This window comes from Orbicella faveolata, unplaced genomic scaffold (assembly GCF_042242905.1).
Source record: "Orbicella faveolata isolate gen_17 unplaced genomic scaffold, um_ofav_v1 contig_26, whole genome shotgun sequence".
NCBI lineage: Eukaryota > Metazoa > Cnidaria > Anthozoa > Scleractinia > Merulinidae > Orbicella > Orbicella faveolata.
The window spans coordinates 8547531-8570488 of NW_028301554.1; the positions used below are offsets into that span (position 1 = coordinate 8547531).

The 22958-nt window shown below is 38.8% G+C and overlaps 1 protein-coding gene across 3 annotated transcripts in view; it reads left to right on the forward strand.

The window, feature by feature from the left end:
• LOC110059113 (MAM and LDL-receptor class A domain-containing protein 1-like) overlaps positions 1 to 22958 on the forward strand; it is a 77620-nt gene that overhangs the window by 29376 nt on the left and 25286 nt on the right. For all 3 annotated transcript variants that reach the window (XM_089295547.1, XM_089295545.1, XM_089295546.1), the window contains exons 26-42: positions 4268 to 4394; positions 5371 to 5508; positions 7378 to 7619; positions 9676 to 9760; positions 10919 to 11075; positions 11505 to 11707; positions 12054 to 12350; positions 12432 to 12731; positions 14354 to 14507; positions 16180 to 16373; positions 16858 to 17148; positions 17791 to 17986; positions 18397 to 18992; positions 19957 to 20088; positions 20820 to 21055; positions 21777 to 21861; positions 22705 to 22836. In XM_089295547.1, coding sequence (XP_089151673.1) covers positions 4268 to 4394; positions 5371 to 5508; positions 7378 to 7619; positions 9676 to 9760; positions 10919 to 11075; positions 11505 to 11707; positions 12054 to 12350; positions 12432 to 12731; positions 14354 to 14507; positions 16180 to 16373; positions 16858 to 17148; positions 17791 to 17986; positions 18397 to 18992; positions 19957 to 20088; positions 20820 to 21055; positions 21777 to 21861; positions 22705 to 22836 — 3565 coding nt within the window. The remainder of the gene's footprint in view (positions 1 to 4267; positions 4395 to 5370; positions 5509 to 7377; positions 7620 to 9675; positions 9761 to 10918; positions 11076 to 11504; positions 11708 to 12053; positions 12351 to 12431; positions 12732 to 14353; positions 14508 to 16179; positions 16374 to 16857; positions 17149 to 17790; positions 17987 to 18396; positions 18993 to 19956; positions 20089 to 20819; positions 21056 to 21776; positions 21862 to 22704; positions 22837 to 22958) is intronic.

The window sequence follows — 22958 nt, forward strand, 5'->3', positions numbered from 1 at the left end:
ATTTCGGTAGTCGGGACGCGTTTTAGTGGCCGTTGCCGTTGTAGAGAGGGGGCCATTGTCGAGAGGTTAAAATAAAAGTGCATGTATGGACCGTCTGTCAGGACAAAAAAGTGGCCTTTGTGGAGGTTCCATTGTAAACAAAAAAGTGTAATACTTCAAAATGTTAAATTCAACCAGGGAGCGAGGCCTAGGTGTCAAAAACAATGGAAATTGAGGAAATCTGTTCTTCCATTTCTTTTGCTGTGACTCCAAGGCCAGGCTATCAAGTTGAAACTACATCAATAGTCGCCATTGGTGAATCGCCCTTGAGTTACCTCCAAAAGTCATTCATTACGGGGCCTTGTCAAGATTTCTTTATTAAGCTGAGGCCAATTTAAAATATATGGTTTGAATTGTATTATGAAATAATTCGGGACCATGAGCATATCGTGAGACTGATGTCCTTCAAACGTAACTGCCAAAGAACAAATTTAAATTACCCAAAACAGCTGTCGAGAAACGAGCTGAGAGAGATTAAATACAATACTACAGCTACGGTTGAACTCGCATAACGGCAACAAATTTGATTTAACACTTTTTAATGACCAAAGACACGTCCAAGTTTTTACAAAATCAGTCCCATGTGTGTTCGTCGGGGTGGTTACAAAGCTTTGCAAGCTACTTCATGTCATTGACATGAAACGTCACGATCAAAATAAAACAAAAATAAAATACTGTTCTTCGGCGGTAACAACAGCCGTGTAGGCAAACAATAAACATATTAATCTCTGAAGGTACAAACAGTAGGGAAATTAATGTAATTTTCACTACAAGAAACCAAAAAATACGAAAATTAGCAGTTGCTTGAGGAAGCAAACCCGGTAATTTGAGCTTGTTGGCTAGTCATACCCACAGGATCAGGATCACAAGATGCAATCAAACGAATGACTTCGGGAACGTAGAAACCAAAACCTGAAAAAGACTTTCAGAGTTACTGGTCTACCTAACCACAGCGTAAGGGGCGACACAAGGTAGGAAAAATGGACCCCTTGATATTTCGCCCAGAGATGTCCTATGGTATGCTAAGAATCGTGATATAAGTTTTAGGTTCTAGAGTTTTAACGTTTTTGAGAAAATTACGGAAAACCGTCGTCAACCCGTGAAGCCGAAAAATCACAGAAATGATGTCAAATTTCATGATCAGATAATCGAACTCGCGTGAAGGCGTGTAGCGAATTTTGGCTTTCCGTGGTTTATAATTTTATTTAGGAGGTATTGCTAAGCTGCCTTGATGATAATTTAGACTTACAATTGCAATTCCGAATTCCTGGAGAGCAACCGAAGAGAACCGAAATTTCTAGACTTTGAAAATCAAAAATTCCATACCATTTTCAAACATCTCAAAACATACTCGATATTATGTAGAATTCTTTCAAAATTCGATTCTAGTAAGTACAAGAGCTGCTTTTGAACGTGATATAATTTGTTTCTTGGCAAAAGTTATTTCTGAGGCCCCATGCAATTTGACCCAATTTGACCTTTCGAAGAGATTTTGTTCAACCAGGAAATGTAAACAATTCGACTAGCCTTAGCTCGCTTTCTAAGCAAACCATTGAAAAACCCTGCCATTTCCCATTAAAACTACCCAGTAAACCTGAGATAATACTTCAATGACAGCTTACCTTCCAAATGGGTGTTTGAAGGCAAATAATTTTGATGTTCTTCGCTAATTTTCCTGTGTCTTACTGCTGTACTCAGCCCCCGGCCTTTTCATACGGCTACAGCATTTTCTAAGTGTCACCTTTCTCTGGCTTGTGCAATATTTTTGCAGGACCTGGATCCATGTCTTTCATATAAAGCATCCTCTGGGTATCTATTGAATTTTGTATTGAACATTTCTAATCAAAAGAGGCAAGAAGTGAAGGAACTAATTGAACTGAAAAATAGTCCCAGATCGATGTCACGCAATCTTTACATCTAAGTGATCACGTGCCGCAAATACAGCCGCGTGGATATATTTGTCTTGTTCTTGCTCATTTCTTCATTTTGTTTTTTACTAGCATACAATGTTCTCGTTTTGGTTTTCTGTAACTTGTTTTATTTGTTATCACAAGCCTATTTCGAAGGAGAGTGTATATACACGCAACTACACTATACTTTTCCCATTTCCTAGTGACTGTGCAACAAACTAGAAATACTATCTAGTTTTAGTTCCAACAGTCAAATGCTTGGGCAGATCTATTAATAATGATTTCCTAAAGCCAGATAAAAGGGAATAGTAATATATCTCTGAAAAAGGGATAGTTGCTGGCCGCAAAGTGAGTTTTTGTAATTTGTATTAATTGTATTTACCAATTTGCCCATGGCGGGTGAACACGCAAATAGGTCCCCTTCGTGGAGCACATAACGTTTTAGGAATTACGTTCAACAAGATACCTTTTGATGCAGAAGTATACACACGCTTTATATGATTCTTGAAAACTATCCCTTTGGAAAATAAAAATGATTTGGTTTTGTGTTCGCACAAGACACGTTTCTTTTCGTACGAGCAAAGAGCACGTAAAACTGTTTTGAGAGTTGCCATCGAGAGAGATCTAAGTTTAAAACAGATAATTACAGAACGCAAATAGATCTGTGGCAAACGGTTTGTTTACCTCTAAAAAAGTTCTAAACATAGAGTTCTCACGGCTTTCGAGCCGTTAACTTTTAAAATCGAACTTTTCGATCGCTCGCCCGATAAACGAAGCTAGCACGTGCGAGGCTCCTAACTTTTTCTTAAATTCGGCAAACCTTATTACAGGGACAAACTCCACTGGATTAAAATCTTTAGAACTTTACAAAGATATGTGCAGGAAAATGAGTTTAGGTCTTTTGAAGTGTATTGTATAACCTTGAGCGCTCACTTTGTCAAAAAAAAAAAAAGAAAAAAAAGAAAAAAACACTTTGAATCATGATGGAAAATGTTAATTAACTTGTTGCATTGGCCATGTAATGAACCGTTAAATGCATTGCCCGCAACATCAACAAGAAAAAGAAATTGTAGCACAGGAAAACTTCTTGCCCCCTTCCCCGTCAGAAAAAAAAATTAATCACCTGGTCCGGAAATGACAGGACAGATTGCGTTACACTCCCTAGACCGAGCTTAGGAATTTTTTTCATCATACAAGAAACTAATTAAATATCAAGAGGTTGCTCACTGAGAGGTAGATATTGCAACATATGGATCGATTTTCCGGAAAAGTGTTGCACAAGCTTAGCCTGGAACCGGCGTACAAGCTCGATGTCAAGTTATGACCCTAAATCATAAAGTGCGGCAACAAGAAAGCAATAGAAAAATTAACTGAGAACGTCAAAATTATTTGCCTTCAAACACCCATTTGGAAGGTAAGCTGTCATCGAAGTATTATCTCAGGTCTACTGGGTAGTTTTAATGGGAAGTGGTAGGGTTTTTCAATGGTTTGCTCAGAAAGCAAGCTAAGGCTAGTCGAATTGTTTACATTTCCTGGTTGAACAAAATCTCTTCGAAAGGTCAAATTGGGTCAACTTGCATGGAGCCGCTCGCCTCAGAAATAACTTTTGCCAAGAAAAAAAATTATATCACGTTCAAAAGCAGCTCTTGTACTTGCTAGAATCGAATTTTGAAAGAATTCTACAAAATACCGAGTATGTTTTGAGATGTTTGAAAATGGTATGGAATTTTTGATTTTCAAAGTCTAGAAATTTCGGTTCTCTTCGGTTGCTCTCCAGGAATTCGGAATTACAATTGTAAGTCTAAAATATCATCAAGGCAGCTTAGTAATACCTCCTAAATGAAATTATAAACTACGGAAAGCCAAAATTTGCTATGCGCCTTCACGCGAGTTCGATTATCTGATCATGAAATTTGACCTTATTTCTGTGATTTTTCGGCTTCACGGGTTGTCGACGGTTTTCCGTAATTTTCTCAAAAATGTAAAAACTCTAGAACCTAAGACTTATATCACGATTCTTAGCATACCATAGACGACGAAATATCAAGGACGAAATATCAAGGGGTCCATTTTTCCAACCTTATGCCACATTTTTTCAATCTCACTCGGTCCCTGTAGAGAGTCGCTCTTAAGACCACATAACTTGGAATAAAAGAAGCTTAAAACTTGACTAAATGGACAAAAGTAGGGCAGCTAACGATATTGAGCACTTGAGGGCTATTCACTGTGGCACTAAGAGCGTTTTACATTTTAGCTTTGCTCGTGGGTTACTTTCGTGAACATCTCCAGGTGAAAATGCATTTACCATTCTTCTCTAGGTCACGTTTGAAGGAATAGCAGGTTCCTCTTACATGGGTGACTTAGCCATCGATGATGTCTCGATTAGCAATGGAAGTTGCCAGGGACAAGCTACACCTCCACCGTCACTTCCAACTGTCTCACCAGGTGCTGCAAAATTCCTCTTTTAATCAATCGACCACACTAAAGCTAATAGTTTCTATAGGAACTGTTGCTCTACTTTGGAGAGCAAGTGAAATAATTAGCTCACTATGGCAATTAGGCAGACAGAGCAATTTTTCTTTCCAGAACAAGAAAAGCCAGTTGAAAATGAAATTTACTAGATCATGTTTTGTAGCTATCAGTCTAAAAACAAAGGTATAGGACAATTTGATTTTTCGCCGTGGTTCCAAGTAAGGTGAATGTTTTGTAGTGTTGTGAATAGGCACTTAATGACTGGCTCCAAGGGAAACATTGAGTTTTGTTCGCCCTAGGGAGTTAGTGAGTTTTGACCCCCGATCGGAAAACGTATTTGAGTTGAAAGGTATAACAATGGCCTTTAACTGATGGCAAATATCTGCAATTAGCAACACCAGATACACATCGTCCTAGCATGGATAATGAGAGCAATAAATAAATTCTCAAAAAGCCATAAATTGTTTGGAGACTTACAGATTTTTTTTCTGTGCTGGAGTACTGTTGGCATAGAGGTTCCACTAAAACATAAAAGCCGTTTTTCTGTGTCATCTCCTGCCTGGGTCTGCCCGGTTTTCTCATGGAGACATACTAAAAAAACAACATACTGAGTACAGAAAACAAAGAAACCAACCAAAAAACAAATATATGTAGTGTATGCGTTTGTATGTGTTTGCCCTTGTTTGCAAGACATGAAGGCATCATCATTATTTCTGAGAAGCCATACAGTATCTACTTAAGCACCCCTAAGAAATCACGCTTTTTCAGTCCTTATAAATGTAGTTCACAGCTAACTGAAGAAAAGAAAAAAAATTGCGTAACGGTCCACGGAGGACAAACATCGGTGCATATTTTCGTGCTGACGGTTCAAATTCTCCATGACATCCCTAAATAGTTCTGAAGTGGTCATTCGGCTTAAGATATTTTTTCTCATTTGTGATAACTCTAGAGAGTACATCTTGCAACTTTGACAGTGGACTTTGTTGCTGGCGACAGTCTAACCTAGATGTCTTTGACTGGACACTAAACACTGGATCAACAGGGTCTTCAAATACAGGTCCAGATTATGATCATACCAGTGGGTCAGGTAAAAGATGTCATCTACTTCCTTTGATCTTAACGTGTTTTAAATTTTCAACGTTTCGGAGTCCTTGTGACGCCATTATCGAGCAACATTTAATTAGCTTGCAGTATGTTATGGAGAATTTAGCGAACGTAAAAAGTGGCATCGTAACGTAAAAAGTGGAATATAAAAGCTAGATTACACAAACAGAATTAAATGCTTTCTCTACTCCTCCTCCTAGTAATTAGCTTAATTATACGGTTCAAATAAGCTTTGTTGTTGTTGTTCTCCTCCTCCTCCTCCTCCTCCTCCTCCTCCTCCTCCACCACCACCACCTCCTCCACCTCCTCCACCTCCTCCTCCACCTCCTCCTCCACCTCCTCCTCCTCGGACTACCACTACTACTACTACTACCACTACCACTACCACTACCACTACCACTACCACTACCACTACCACTACCACTACCACTACCACTACCACTACCACTACCACTACCACTACCACTACCACTACCACTACCACTACCACTACCACTACCACTACCACTACCACTACCACTACCACTACCACTACCACTACCACTACCACTACCACTACCACTACCACTACCACTACCACTACCACTACCACTACCACTACCACTACCACTACCACTACCACTACCACTACCACTACCACTACCACTACCACTACCACTACCACTACCACTACCACTACCACTACCACTACCACTACCACTACCACTACCACTACCACTACCACTACCACTACCACTACCACTACCACTACCACTACCACTACCACTACCACTACCACTACCACTACCACTACCACTACCACTACCACTACCACTACCACTACCACTACCACTACCACTACCACTACCACTACCACTACCACTACCACTACCACTACCACTACCACTACCACTACCACTACCACTACCACTACCACTACCACTACCACTACTACTACTGCTGCCGCTGCTACTGCTACCACTACTGCTACTACCACTACTACTACTACTACTACTACCACTATTACCACTACTACTACCACTACTACTGCTGCTGCTGCTGCTACTGCTACCACTACTGCTACTACCACTACTACTACTACTACTACTACTACTACTACTACTACCGCTACTACCGCTACTACCGCTACTACCGCTACTACCGCTACTACCACTACTACCACTACTACTACTACTACCGCTACTACCACTACTACCACTACTACCACCACTACCACTACTACCACTACTACTACTACTACTACTACTACTACTACTACTACTACTACTACCTCTACTGCTACTATCACTACTACCACTACTACTATTACTACTACTACCACTACTAACACTACTACCACTACTACCGCTACTACCGCTACTACCGCTACTACCGCTACTACCACTACTACCACTACCACCACTACTACCACTACTACCACTACTACCACTACTACCACTACTACCACTACTACTACTACTACTGCTGCTGCTGCTGCTACTACTACTACTACCACTACTACTACTACTACCACTACTACTACTACTACTACTACTACCACTACCGCTACTACCACTACTACTACCACTACTACTACTACTACTACTACTACTACTACTACTACTGCTGCTGCTGCTACTACTACTACCACTACTACTACTACCACTACTACTACTACTACTACTACTACTACTACTACTACTGCTGCTGCTGCTGCTACTACTACTATTATTATCATTATTATTATTACTACTACTACTAGTAGTACTTGAACATAAACTCTCTTGCATTGCACGCAAAGTTATAAGGATTGTCCATGATTGTTAGATGAACAACTAATACTAATCATCATATCTAAAATACTTAATTGCAGGAAGCTACGTGTATATCGAGACATCTTCACCTCGACAATATGGAGATAACGCAAAACTGGAATTTTCAGTGTCGAATTCTGAAATTGGGAGGTTGGCCTGCCTGAGGTTTTATTATCACATGTATGGGGAAACAATAAACACGCTCAATGTCTACAATGGAATTACCAGGACGTTTACTAAATCTGGAAACCAAGGAAACGAATGGTTGAACGCGAAACTCACCATGACTTTGCAAGCCAGAGTAAGTTGCATTTATTTTCTTAAAAACCTGTAGCATCAAATAAGTTAGTGCAAACATACAGACACGTTAAAAATAAATAACAACGTGACTGTAGTGTTATTATCCCAATTTTAAAATGCTACGGTAAAGTCCTACAACTAGTAACATGTGCGTACACGCACATGTTCCAGATTAAAACTTTCCGCGAGCATACATAAAAAACGAAGAAGAAACACCAAACATTGCCGCACATGACATTTGTCCTTTGACAAGTCACCACAGATTTACTTTCCACTCATTACTGCACCATCTTGATGGGCTGATCTCCTTAAAATTGTTGTCTTATATATACAATTGTTTCTACCCGTTTGGATTCTGTTCGCTAAAAGGTTAATAACACAATACGTAGTGACACAATTGCTACCAGGTTTCAATATTTGAGCCAACCACTCGGTTATCAAACTGCAACCTTTATTACATAATACCCGGGGGGGGGGGGACTCCCTTATATGGGCTATATAGGTATGTGCGACCACAAAGGGTAGGGTTGTTCACCCGTTTTGGTCATAAATAGGGTATCGATTTTGGCCATTTTGGTTATAAATAGAATACGATGAAGCCTTTGCATGAACTTGTGCATTAGCACAAGCATAACCATAGGCGTACATCTAAGCATAAATATAAGCATAAGCAACACACATAGACGTAGATGTTGCTCATTAGTGCCCTTACGAAAATTTCCCAACGAAGTTGCTTTTTAAAGCCCCACCTTATACTTTATCAACATCTGCGCGTGTTGCTTTTTTTATGCTTACGCGCTGATAAAAGAAAAACGGCTTTAGAGGTAGCTCGTTTTAGCACATTATTCTTGCTAGAGTATGTGGTCAGTTATATTATACTAGCAAGCTTCTGGTTTGGTAACTACTTGAATTCAAACTCAAACTGAATTCAATGTATTGCACGTAAATGTAGGCAACGGGTTTTGGGCATAATACCATGGTGTTATCCCCGGGGGTTGATTCCAGAAACGTTGGGTGGGGTTGTGAAGCCCATTTTCTAGAGCCCTTACCCTCTTCATGACCAAAATCTGCGTTTTTTGCTACCTTATTTATGACCTGACCGAAAATTCGATAGCCTATTTATGACCGCTGCGGCTGACATAGTTGCTCTAAACATAAATTATGAAGGACTTTTGTTGCCGGTCTTATTGATAATGATGACAAAGTAAAAGAAGAGTGCTAAAATCATACCCTATGCTTACTGGTTTTGTTTCTGGGTGTGGCTATGGCTATGCTTGTCCTATTTACTGTAGCCTGCGAAGTAAGCGTTCCCGTACAAAGAGTTTTTCCGCATCCTGACCGCGCGTAAATTGGAGCAAGAGCAATAGTTCGACGAAGCAGGGGGTGGTGGGGCGAGAGAAGGAACGCTTGCCCGCAAACCCCTAGACTTTGAAACGCCCGTTCGCCCACGAACGGGGCTCCTGATTGGTGCGGTGTGGTCATCTTGGTTGACAAGTGTGTCAAGTTCACTTGAGTGATTCCAGAAATAACTCGAGCGTGACTTGCACAATGTCGCGTAGGAAGGTTTGCCTGAGCGAAAATTTTTGGATGATACGTATTGATTTTACTCAGAAGACACCATCTTTTAGAGGGTAAATACTTGATGACTCTATTAGCCACCTGTTCCAGCGAAAGTTCTACATTTTTCAGCTCTTTTTCTAACTATCGGTCGTGCGCGAAGATCAAAAAGGATCCACGGAAGGAGAACCAATCTTTGATAGTCTTATTTGGCAACCTCGCCTAGCTTTACTGAGTCGTTCTCCGTGTCCAGATAAAGTGAGACCGAATGTTAGAAGCCGGCGACTAGCTGTTTTGCTCTCGCGGCCAGAATGCGGAAAGGCTCTTCGTTCGGGAACGCTTGCTACGCAGGCTATATGTACTGGTGCTGGTACCTATGCCTGTGTCTGTGCCTAAACACTACGGAAAACCAGCTTTAACAACACGTTAAGTAAAAAGCATTAGGTGTCTTATCGTGCAAACGTTGTACAATACTAAGGTGTCGTTTAATTCCCACTTAGATTACGTTCGAGGGCGTTCGTGGATCCTCCTTTACAGGTGACATTGCTATTGATGACGTATCCATTGTCAGTGGAATCTGTCAAGGTACATTTGGAATTGGTTATAACTTATGTGCATAGCTGATATTAAATGAGAATCAAATTGCCCCCTTAAATTATGATGTTGCGCCCTTTAGACTCTGTTTGAAATGACTGGTAGACATAACTAAGCGAACTTACATACCCGATGCCTTAGATGACAGTCACTTTCACTTTCTTAATTATAAATAGTCCATCGATAAACCGTCAACGAGCAAAACTTTTCAAAGATGTCTGAGTCATTGTTTAAGTCATATGGTTGGTGTTTATCATCTTATGCGTACAGTCCAAAAAGTGAGTTAAGCATTTCACTTAATAAAATAACTGAGCTACTACGCGTGCTCTCATTAGTCGATAGGTGTGTTTAGATGAGAGTATGTAAGCATGGTTGTGACGTTTTAGATTTGCGCGTATATTTGAAAATTATTTTATAAAAGCAATAGAGTACTTTTTCCGTGTTTACATAGCCTCATCTAAACACTCCGAGGGCTGGGAGAATTCTCGAACGTTATGCAAACCCTCGACTACATATCGGGTTTGCATTACTGCGTCGAATTCTACCAACCCAAAAAAAACACGGAGAAAGTTCTTTATTGCCTAAGCATGCAACATATTACACACGAGAGAGCGTGTTTTACCACATTTCTAAACACCGAGTTGAGAGTTTGCGAATCCGCAGCGGCGTATTTTTGACGAACCTGAAGGTGTTTAGAAATGTGGTGAAGCATTGTCTCGAGGGTTTCATATAATTTCTCAATCAAAACTAAAACTAAGTAGAAAAATGGGAAATAAAATCGTAAAAGTCTACGCAAACAACTACGAAATGTCCAAACACTGTCAATCTTATGACTTGCTTTGTTTAAGATTGAAGAATTATTAATGAGTTTCAGAAGGTGCTAAGGCGATTTTACACAGCCTGTTTTAGGCTCTCGGTCAGTGAGGACAATCGAAAAAGCGGGTGGGTGACCAGCGGGGTCTGGTAGAGAAATTAGATCTCGCTCATCGCCCGCCCGCTTTTTCGATCGTCCCCATTGAACGAGAGCCTGGAACAGGCTAGTTTTCATGTTTTGTTTTCTAACCCAAATCATAACATTAAACAAATGCCAACAACGCATAACAATCGACAGATATTGATTGGCCGATACATTTTCTTTCTTATTTTCAGAGTGTACTGAAAACGTGAATCGGTCCTTTGGGAGACTGGATATCAGTTACTCGAACAAATTTGACCCATACTGTAACTGGATAATTGGGAATGCTGGGATACCTCAGGCAGTTGCCATTGTTTCCATCCATCAAATGCACTTCAGTGGTTACGGCAGGTATATAACTTGCTTTTTTGTTTGTTCTAATGCCATCATCTTGGTTAAAGGCTTTGTTTAGCTTTACAGTCACTAATAATCGTCAAATATTATGATTACCCGCCAGTCATGTGTTGAATGGAAATATTTATAGTTCCTATAGTGTGATCGTCCAGGTGAGGGTAGTTCTGAAAGGAACTGTTGTTGGTGGACGATCACACTATACGAACTAGTTATATTTATAACCCCGAGTTCAAGCCATTCACTAACTAGGAAATGTTCCTATAGGAAATAATATATTAGTATCAAACAAATCGTGTTCTCTCGAATGCAGTTAAGTTAATTTGATTTATCTCCACTAAGTGGAACGGAAAATAACATTAGACCGAGGCCGAAACTATTTTATACGATAAGTACGCCTTAAGAAAACTTTTCTACATATTTTCACAGTGAATACGTAAAAATGTTTGATGGATATGGCACCGAGGTTTTTGTCCGCCATGGATGGAATTCCACTTCCTCTAACAAGAGTTCGAGTTTGCAGCAAATTTCCTTCGAAGACTCAAAAAATATCACCATTCAGGTCTCTCTCGTCAACCAATGGAGCTATGTCAAAATATCTTACGGCACTCTGAAGAAACCTCTGAATTTAGGTAGGGAATAAGTTTGCTGCTGGTGATGTACGGCCTTGCCCGCTTCGCAAAATAAACTAAGCACCCTACATGCTTGTAGTAAAGCTTGTCTTTGTAGATCAAATCATCTGCAAATGTTTTCTCTAATTGATTTTTTTTTTGTAATCACTGGGCAATGGAAAAATGCAAAAACAAATCAAAAATGGGATTTTCTGTCCTTGCCACTTTGAACCATTTCCAATACCAGCAATAAAATACTCATCTGTTTGTTGGTTAAGTCATTTGTCTAATTATTATTATTATTTTTTTTTTTTTGATGGTGTTGGATAAATTTTATTAACTTTGAACAAAAACACTTCTACTGCAGCTTTCCTCCTGGCTGGCTGGAGCGTAACCGTTGTAAGCAAATCAGCAAAAAGTATCGGGGTAAGCTGGAGTAGCCCAACCAGTCTCCTCAACAGTGGAATTCGTTTTTACGTTGCTCTCGCCAAAAAGCCTAACAGCAGCAGCGAGCAAGTTGGCAAAATAGTGACTGAAAATGTTACAGCATCGGAGATAACTGAACTGGATGAGTACGCCGAGTATAACGTTAGTGTTGTAGCTGTGGATAGCAATGGAGTGCCTTTTAAAAGTGCAGAGGTCTTAGTTATGACCGATGAAGGAGGTGAGTAACACTTCAACCCAATTGTTACTCTGTTTAAACAATGTCAAAGCATCAGACCATTCCATGTGGTTTCTTTTTCAGTTCCTAGTAGAGCGCCAAATGGTCTTCAAGTGACAAGCTTTGAGTTTACATCCGACCTTCTGGTGGAGTGGAACCCTCTTTCCCAGCAATACGCCAATGGTAAACTCTTAGGGTACACAATCTACTATCGAGACTACAACATTTTTTGGTCAACATATAAAAGTGTCAACACAAGTAATCCTTCCCCTACACGATTTACCTTGAAAGGACTTAAGCCAGCACACGAGTACCTCGTCGCAGTAGCCGCTTTTACGTCCAAGGGAGAAGGACCATGGTCGGCCCATGAATACGCTATCACAGGTATGTTTCGAACGATTGTTTTATTTAATGTCTATTACTTGCGTGACACCGTCAAACAATTTACAAAGCAAGTGCAATACCAATGTTCCCCTTTAGAGGTGATAATTCATGCACAGAGGAATATAATTGTTATCAGCTGCGTACAGTACAAAAGGTATGAGTTATCTAATTTTTGTGTCTTGTTATGTTAGGTTATTTATTAAATCCATTTTGAAATCACTGGTTATCCTTGCAATCTGATTGGCTCTCAGTGGTGCGATTTATTCACGAATCGCACTATTTTTTGCTCTAAATCGCATCTTTTTCTCAGCCATTGAGAATGGGCCAGTAAAACAAAACAACCAATCAGATTTCAAGATTAGTTTAAAGTAACCAATAAAATTTCAGGAAAATGAAAGGCAAAAGGCCACTGTGTGGAGAATTTTGCAAATACTATTGCCGAAACTTTGTTGTTATTGTAGCTTTTTTCCAAAAAAATTGACGAATTTAATTAATTACAGTTTCTGAATGACGATTATGAGCTCCTTTAGGCTGAAGACCTACTTTAATGGAAGTTCCCAACTTTCAGTCCCCATTTTGACGAATATTTTGGCGATTTTTCTTCAACATCTGCTCAAGATCCGTATGATACTGAGTCCAGTAAAACATAAAAAAACGAAAACCACACAACAACAAATTCAGAGTCATCTCAAGAAGGTAGATGTTTCCAGGTTTCCGGTAGTTTCAAACGAAGCAACAAAACAGCTCAACTCTGTTGCTGTGAATAAACATAGTCAAAATACGCCGCGCTGCACAAAATAGTGCATGAACGAACGTCTTACGAAGCCGGTGCCAGTCCCGCCATCTTGGAAATATCTTAAAACAAATGGCGCTGCAAGAACTTGACAAGGTCCTGAGTATTGAGTCCCACGCCGTGGTTACAAAAAGAAACGGAGATGATAACGAGCTGGACCCCTTAAAATCATGCCATTGAACGGTATTTAAAAGAAAAAAAACGTACTATCCACTGGGCATCGTGCACTCGAGGGAGTTTCACAACTCAAAAGAAATCGATCGCAGAATTACACAGGATATGCACCTTCAAATTCCTTCTCCAAAGACAATGAAAAGTCTCAGCCTCAACCACAGAAGAAAGGTAGGCCTTCCATAATTGATTCAGGCGACGAGTCCATAATTGATTCAGGCGACGAGAATTGTACTTTTATACCTGAAGTAGACTATTTTCGACTTCAGATCAGAACTGCTTGGTTCTTTGTCATGCTCGAATGAGTTTTCGTCACATGACATCGTTTTGCATACTAAATTACACGTAAAGGCCTTTCCGGTTCCGCATTTTTTAACAAACCGGCTACTGGAACAATACACCAAAAATCTAAAATTTAAGGCGATTTCAAAATGGATCTAATAAAGTGGCAATTGAACTTCGTGTCGTGCAATTTTGGTCTGAAATCATACTTGTGATTTCAAGTCGAACTCGCGCTGCGCGCTCGTTCGATTTTGAAATCACGCGTATGATTTCAGACCAAATTGCACTCCACTCAGTTCAATTACCATTATTTACATCCTAGCAATGTCCGTTCCAGTCATAAACTAAATAGCGTTTTTTTTTTCGTTTCTTCAAGGCTGTTCAACAACTTTAAATGAGACCTTTGGCCAAATAGAGTTCACCACTACAAGCTACCATGATGTTGGATGTAACTGGAAGATACACAGTGCTGGTATCAGTGAAGCCGTCGCTTTCATCTCAGTTCAAGAATTAAATCTTTACTATTGCAGGTATAGTGAATTAAGAGGCTGTCTCTGTAAAAACCGACCACTGATTTTACTTGGAATGTTCGATTTTTCTCATAAGCTGAGATTTCGAAGCTCTTACCTAGTCAATCACTAAAACGAGTTTTATTTGATTAAAAATTCTAATTGAATTTTTCTAGGATTAATTGAGGTTGGGTCCGCTCGACACAAGTTGCATGCCTGCCGAAACTGGAAAAATAGCACATATTGCCGGCGCTCTAAAAAAAAAAAATAATATTCGCTCAAAAGTTCCAAAGTCCCAATTCTTTTTTCAACTATAAATATATCATAGCAGTTTGTTTAGATTTTCTACCCGTTAAATCGAGTTTTGAACCAAACGCGAAAACAGCTCTACTTTGAAGGCACGTTTTAAAAATGTGGCACCTCTTTGAAACTGCTGAACTACATGAATAGAAAGTATAAATGTCCCTTAATTTAAAACAATAATAAGATTTGTCTGCCCACTAGGTTTTCAAAACTAACTACCGCTTAAAGTTCAGGAAATTTTGAAAATATTCCAGCGAGTAACTAACATACTCGCCCTCGTAAAGTGCTCCGAAAAATTCACGTATCGTATATCTTACCTGGCTTCAAGATTGAAGTGATTGATTCAAGGAATCAATGATGTGATACCCACGGGAAGATTGGGAACTAAGACACCTGTTGTAAACACAAATGGCCGTGGCATTTATCAATCCTTCCTTGGATCCTTGGATCCCCGAATCCCCGTTTACTGTTCATACATGTATGTGTGCCGAGAGTTGTCCGAAAGAGTGCTTCTACAAACCTGTCTGATGACAACTTGACAAGTAAATTAGTGGAAAAAGAAGTTTTTTAAACCAATCGCTATCGAGGAAGTTGTAATTTTTATGATTAGTTAAGTTATATTATATCTATGACTGACAAAATTACTCCATTTTGATCGGCTGAAGGCAGGCAAATTTATCGTTAATTTTTAATTTGCACAACAGTGCAAATTAATGCGCGCGTTGGTATTTTCTCTCAGTCATATAATGAATAAGTAATCGTATGAAAGCTCAAGCATTTAATGTAAGGTAAGGTAAGGTGAGTTAAGGTAAGGCAAGGTGTTCTTTGAAATTACACTCGCTTAACGGTGCGTGCAATTTGGAGAGAATTTTCAAATACCTGTAAGGATCAGCGAAAACCAACAAAAATGCATTTTAGGGTAAGTTGGTCAGTTTCAGAACATCGACCACTGTGAGCGCTATATACCGATCCGTAACTGTCATTAATTTATTAATCAAGTACACATAAGGCGCAGAGTAAATACAAATGTGCCACATCATTTTTACTACAGAAAACCAGCTAAACAGGTTAGTTTAAGTCCTATTTGTTCTCGAAAGTGAGATTAACGTAAAGCAAAACGTTCTACAATTGCAAATCTCCTATTAGACATTTTAGTGTGTGATGTCGTAATATGGTATATTACTTGAGATTTGTACTTTGATTCACACTGTAGGCTCGGCAAAATACTGACCGACTCTAAAAAATATACAGCGATATTGTTAAAACAAACAAACAAACAAAAAAACAGCAATACTGTTCAATGAATGTTTTAGAATTCAAAAATATATATACTAAGTTTTCACCTACATCTAAGATATATTTTCCCCCTTTTTTTCTCCGAATAATTCAGCGAATTTGTCAAGATCATCGACGGAAATGGTACGGAAGTTCTCTATCACCTTGGTTGTGTGTCATTTGCTCCAGAAATTCTAGCAGATGTTCAATTTGGTCTTTCAAATAACATCTCCATTCAAGTATACACACAGAGCTATGGCAATAGTATCAAAATGAAGTACGCCATTTTGAAAGAGGGTCTCGCGTCAGGTATGCTAGCTGTAACTGCTGCTGTACTGTTATTGTTACTGTTACTGTTGCTTGTAGTGATATTCCTGTGGTGATAGTACTGCCTTGCTTATCCTACAGCAGCATTTAAGGCCTCTTTTGCAGGTCATTTGTTAGTGCTACTTCTGTTTTCTTTCCTACAGTGACTCCCGGTATTGTTAAGTCTGCTCTTGATTCTGCTACTGCTAATGCTAATGCTAAAGTTGCTGTCAGTGCTACTGCTACTGCTACGTACCATCACTGCAACTACAAATGTCACTACGTGGGCTTAGCCTTTAGCTTCGGCGGTGGCTTATACCGCTGTACTTCTGTGACTAGCTGTGTAACACAGAGGCTATTCCTACTATTCTCTCTGTTTGTAATGAGACAACTGACTTGACAACTACTATAATTAAAAAAGCCAAGTAGATATTTCTAAATCATATTTCGTGTAATTTGTTTTTATTTGGGTCAAATATTTTCCTAGCCATACCGGTTCTGGGATGGAATGTGACAATTTTCGATATCTCATCCAGCAACTTTAACCTTCAATGGACAAAGCTCTATACAGTCGTCAACCAATATGCGAACTTTTACATAATTGAAGTTAAAAGTGTCCAAGGCACTGTACTGACCTTAGAAACTGTTCCTGGAAACATTACAAGTACGGTTATTAAAGGACTGAAGCCCTCTTCTAAGTATCGCGTGGGTGTATTTGGCATTGATAGCGTTGGACAACCATACAAGAGCTTGGAAAGTGTTACTACTACTAAGGAAGGTAGGAGACAAGAGACTAACTGAGTGGTTATTGCTTTCATCAGATTATGTAAGTTGTCCGGAAAGCTTGTTACTTTATCACACTGAATATTCTGTATTCATGAGAACATATATGTGACAAAATCCAAAAAATAGACATGCCCACAATTAACCCAAGTTAGCCCGTGGCGAAAAGACTCCCTTTTTGCCCCCTGATAGAAGATTGTCACATCACGTAGCACTTGAACATCAATAGAGGGCCCTTAACCACTGTTTTTAACCTCTGTTTTAACAAGAAGGTAGATTTCCCAGAGAAAAAGTCAAAATGAATGCTATTAAGTATAAAAAGGCAGTTCAGACGATGTGAAGGTGCCAAAAATGATTTAATCTTCTCTTGCTTAAGATGGCTGGTCATCGAACGGCCCAGTTCCTGAGCTATGTCACCGCACGAGACTTTACGTTAACCTTTTTCAAGTTACTTAGTGATGTGTTCTTGGGCAATAACAAGACTTCTTTCTCGCATTCTTCCCTTATAGTCAAGAGTATAAATGGTTAACTGCAAAATGAATCGGCCAATTTCGATTACCTAATTTAACAAGAAAGACGTTTAGTGAAATAAATTAGTTTACAGTACTTACTTCACTTTTTTGCTCTTTGAATTAAGTATTTTGCGGCTCCCGACCCAGTACGAGTCGGATTGTTGGTGGTACAGTTGCACCTGTCAACAGCTGGCCATGGCAGGTGATGGTGACAGACGAGTATGGAGATCATTTTTGTGGCGGTTCATTAGTGGACCCTTATTGGGTGGTGACAGCAGCTCATTGTATGACTGGGCATACTCCATCTGATGTTAAGATAAGGTAGTTGAGTTTTATTTAGTTTTTAAGACAAGGACACGAAAATTATATACTGGAAAAAGTAACGATTTTTATGATAAGCCTAGGATACGCGTAACAACGACAATAAGTGCTGGAGGAGGAGTTACAGAAGGAGGAAAGGGGAGAAGGATAAATAGAAAAAGAAGAAATAGGCGAAGAATAAGGAAGAGGAGAAATATATAATTGAAAAAAAAATCGAAAAATCTGATAGTCTCTAATACTTTTAACACCACATTCGAATCTTTTAACATATAATAACTGGCCTTTTAGTCCGAGCAAAAGATTTTAATAATTTGAAAACCCAAAGTTATGAAATTGTAAAACGCTTTTTCTGTCCGAGATGGACTCGATAACTCTAAGTAACTGAAATATTCGTTTAATGCTTTTTTCAGATTAGGAGCCCATTATAGAACATATGGAAGTGTTGGAACAGAACAAGATATTGAGGTTGAAAAAATCATCGTGCATGAGAATTACGGAAGTCCTCTTTATGACAGCAATGATATCGCCTTAATCAATCTCGCGAACTCTGCTGAACTAGGACAAGGCGTCGGGCTTGTTTGTTTGCCGGACACTGGTCATCAGCTTCCCTTTGACGACCTTGACAAAAGGTGCTGGATAACTGGTTGGGGACATTTATCGTTTTGGGGCTCCTCCCCAAACACACTAATGCAAGCATCTTTGCCATTAGTGTCAAAACAACGATGCCAGAATGCCTATCCTGGTGAAATCGACGATTCCATGCTCTGTGCTGGTCTAGATGAAGGAGGTATTGATACTTGTCAGGGTGATAGTGGCGGACCCTTGGTGTGCGAGTTTAATGGTACGTGGTACCTCGAGGGAGTCACCAGCTGGGGATATGGATGTGCCGAGCCTGGAAAATATGGAGTATACGCTAAAGTTCGAGCCTTGACATCGTGGCTATCAACAAATATGTACACGGTTGTTGCACCTAGTGCATCACCACAAAACCAGTCATTACCAATGGGTAAGCGTAATATAAAATAGGTAAGCGTAATATTGGATAATATAGATGTCAAATGGGTTGAGCTACATTCTTGCTTCTTTCGTATTTTTTTTTTTTTTTTTTTCGTGTCGGTAACCAGGACCAAGCCTCTACTCGGCCGACGTTGACTCCTCGTTCAAACTTTGAAACACACGGCATTTAATGTTTTATATAGTGGAACTATCATGCGAACATGGGCAAGAAGAGCCAAGTCTTTTGGTGGTGACAGCCACGAAGATTTGAAAAGATTTTTACTGCATGATATTAATGTGTGGACATTTTACGATATGGACATGTGAATATTCAAACGTAGAAAAATACGCTTGTTTACAGAGTGAAATGGTTTTGGTGTTATAAAAGCATAGAGAGTCGTCGTAGAAATTATATATTTGCTATTGCTTAAAAAATGTGTTTTTTATGACGTCTTTGTTATAGATTTTGACCGTAGCTAATTTACACAATTTTGAATGCATTTTGTTTGAGCAAAAATGTTTACGTCTTCAAAACGAGGCAGTGAACTATGTTCTTGCATACGGTGGCTGCGCCCGTAGTACGAGATGCAGTCAAAACCGAACTGTCCGAAATGACACGATGGTCCATAATTGTCGATAGAACAGGCCATAATGGGGAAGGGGCTCTGAGAGGCTGGAGGCACATACTCAGCAAATATCGACTCAAGTACCCCCTCCGGGAGAGTTACCGTTGTTGCAAGCTACGAGAACGCGTAAAACAGAGTAACCTAATGGTCCATGTCCTTGTAACAATTTTCTTTTAGTTGGCAATGCATATTTTCAGTTTGCAAGTATTTCCTAGCTTGGCTTCCAGGTAACAAAATGGTCACGAATTATAATTTTCTGGCCCTCGAAAACGACCATGCATCTCGGCTATCACACAACTTAAATTCAAAATAAGTCTACAACAGTAAATATCCATGTAACTATTTTAGGCTGGTGTAATTTCGACCACGGTTTGTGTTCTGGGTGGAGTCAATCGTCCTCGGATGATTTTGATTGGACGCTGGCCTCTGGCTCGACGCCTTCCTCTTCTACAGGTCCAACCCACGGTCAAGGGGGTTCAGGTTAGATTAGTTTCTTTGTTTAATTTTCGTAATATTATCTATTCATTAAAATCACTTACACAGTGTAAAACAGTTTCTCGACGTATGGTGACGTTATACGAATTAAGTCGTTAATAAATCGTCTATAAATATTCCAATCGACAACTTCAGTTGTTGTTTGATAGTTATATTTCATACAGTGATACTGTCCGCCGAAGTTCAGATCTATAGTCATGGTATTCAAGCCAGGCGAGTGGTTTACGAATGGGCATGTACGCGCAATTGCAAAAAGTAAATGGGCACTTTGCACATAGAAGCGAAATTGCTCTGTTATTGTTGATCTGAACCAAACTCAAATCGTTGGTTTTAATGCTAGTGATCAAGGAATGCTTTCCACCAAACATTACATCAAAAGACGAAATATTTTATACTCGATGAAACAATGAATCAATGAATCAATAAATCAATAAATCAATAAATCAATAAATCAATAAATCAATAAATCAATAAATCAATAAATCAATAAATCAATAAATCAATAAATCAATAAATCAATAAATCAATGAATCAATGAATCAGTGAATCAATGAGTCAATAACTCAATGAGTCAATGAGTCAATGAATAAATGAATGAATAAATCGATCAATAGATAAATAACTCAATTAACTGAATAATTAATTAATTAATTGATTAATCAATGCTTTGATTTTAAATGTTGTTTTTGTAGTTATGTATTGATGTATTTCTACAGGAAAATATATGTACATCGAGGCATCTTCCCCTAGAAAGCCTGGCGAAATTGCAAAACTGGTAGTTACAGTTCCAAATAATGGAAATCAATCGTGTCTTTCATTTTACTATCACATGTATGGGGCGTCGGCTGGAACTCTCAATGTCTACAGTGGAAATATCAAAGTTTTTACCGCGACCGGAAACCAGGGAGATAATTGGTTCATGATGGAAGCCAACTTATATTTGGAAGGAGTGGTAAGTAAAATATTGCCTTTCATAGGTACATTAAACCTACTGGGCATATCAAAAGACCTGATTTTAAGCGGACATATAAGTATTATTATTATTATTATTATTATTATTACCATTATCATTATTATTATTATTATTATTATTATTGTCGTCCTCACGTAATGTTTGCTTAGAGTCCTTAGGGCCGAGACCAAACCATGGTCCTGGGGCACTAGGGGATAGCCAGTTTTTAGCTTGATTAGCTTTAACTTTATTATTATTATTATTATTATTATTATTATTATTATTATTATTATTATTATTATCATCATCCTCATCATCATCATTATTATTATTATTATTATTATTATATAACTATAACTCGGCAGTTGTCACTCTTGGAAATAAATTCAATATATTGCTGTAAAATCTGCGTGCAATTATTGACATCTCCACTGAGAGAAGAAAGATACACTATGCACATGAATCTGCGCGTATCCAGTGAGGATGAAGGCCTTATAAGTTAATCCCTCTAAGCATGTTTTTAGATACCTTGAAGTACTCAATCTTAAGACTTGAATTTCACTCTCGTTAATAACCCAAGCGACTTAACACGCATCCTCCACCTAAACGCCTATGCAACTTACATGGAACATTATCCGTCGCAGAACTGGGTACCATGTCTCAAAAAGTATCGACCGCAATTACCTTGAGGATTTACCAACTGCTAAAAACTTGTTTACAGGTCACATTTGAAGGTATAATTGGAGGTTCTTACACGGGTGATGTCGCCATTGACGAAGTGAAAATTACGCAAGGGAGCTGTCGAGGTAAATACATACATAAAGTATTAAATCATAGGGAATGTATTAAAGCAAGTAATTTTCGAAAGTCCGAGTAAACCCAGTTACTTTCAAACTTTTCAAAGTAATAAATCGGGTTTTACAAGTTTCTAGCTGTCCCGCTCATAAACCATGTTCTCTTTGATCGTCTTGAGTTTCCCGAATTTTTCACGTATCGGCCAAAAAGACATCATGGAAAAGCACCCGTTAAGACACACTCCACTGAGGCCTTTTTTCTGGCCCACTTATTCATCTTTGCCGAGTGTCGTAGGTGTCACAATTTCTGCCTCCTTTTTAATGTCACTGGATGTGATTATGTATTATGTATTAGTGAAAATTGCTTTATGAAAATGCCAGTAATAATAGTAAAATATAAATAAATATAAATAAATAATTGATCAGTGTAACGATGTAAATTCGCATTTGGCAATTTTATCTGATGAGTGCCGCACACAAGTTGTGTAGTACGAAACTAAATAGTGATAAAATGCCAAGTCAAATCTACAGTTGATCACTTTGTCATCTATTATAAATAAATAATTCAATGTATTTATCACTGTTGTGCTAATTGGGGACACTGTAAATAAATAAATGAATGAATGAATAAATAAATAAATAAATAAATAAATAAACAAATATTGCAGAGAGAACATAAACTATTAAGAATCCCGTATTACTGCAGAGTGCGGTGGAAGAGTTGAACTCGAACCTACCGAGAACAAATCAGCAGATAGCTGTAGGGAGGAGGTTTTGAACCCGGGATCTCCAGTAGTTTGTCATGTGAGTACTTTAAACTGCAACTGATTAATTTAAATATTCTATTACCTTCAGTTTCATGTAGCTTTGACAGCGGTTTGTGCACCGGATGGAGTCAATCTACTTCAGATGTATTTGATTGGACACTTAACTCTGGATCCACACCGTCGTGGTCCACGGGACCATCGTCAGATCTTAGTGGAACAGGTGAGTTGTCTCTCATTTGTTTTTTTGGTCTTCAGGCAAACTACGTGACTGACTTTAGAAAATAGCCCAAAGAAACTACATGCGCCTATTGGTTTAAAATCGTCTTTCTATTTAACATTTAG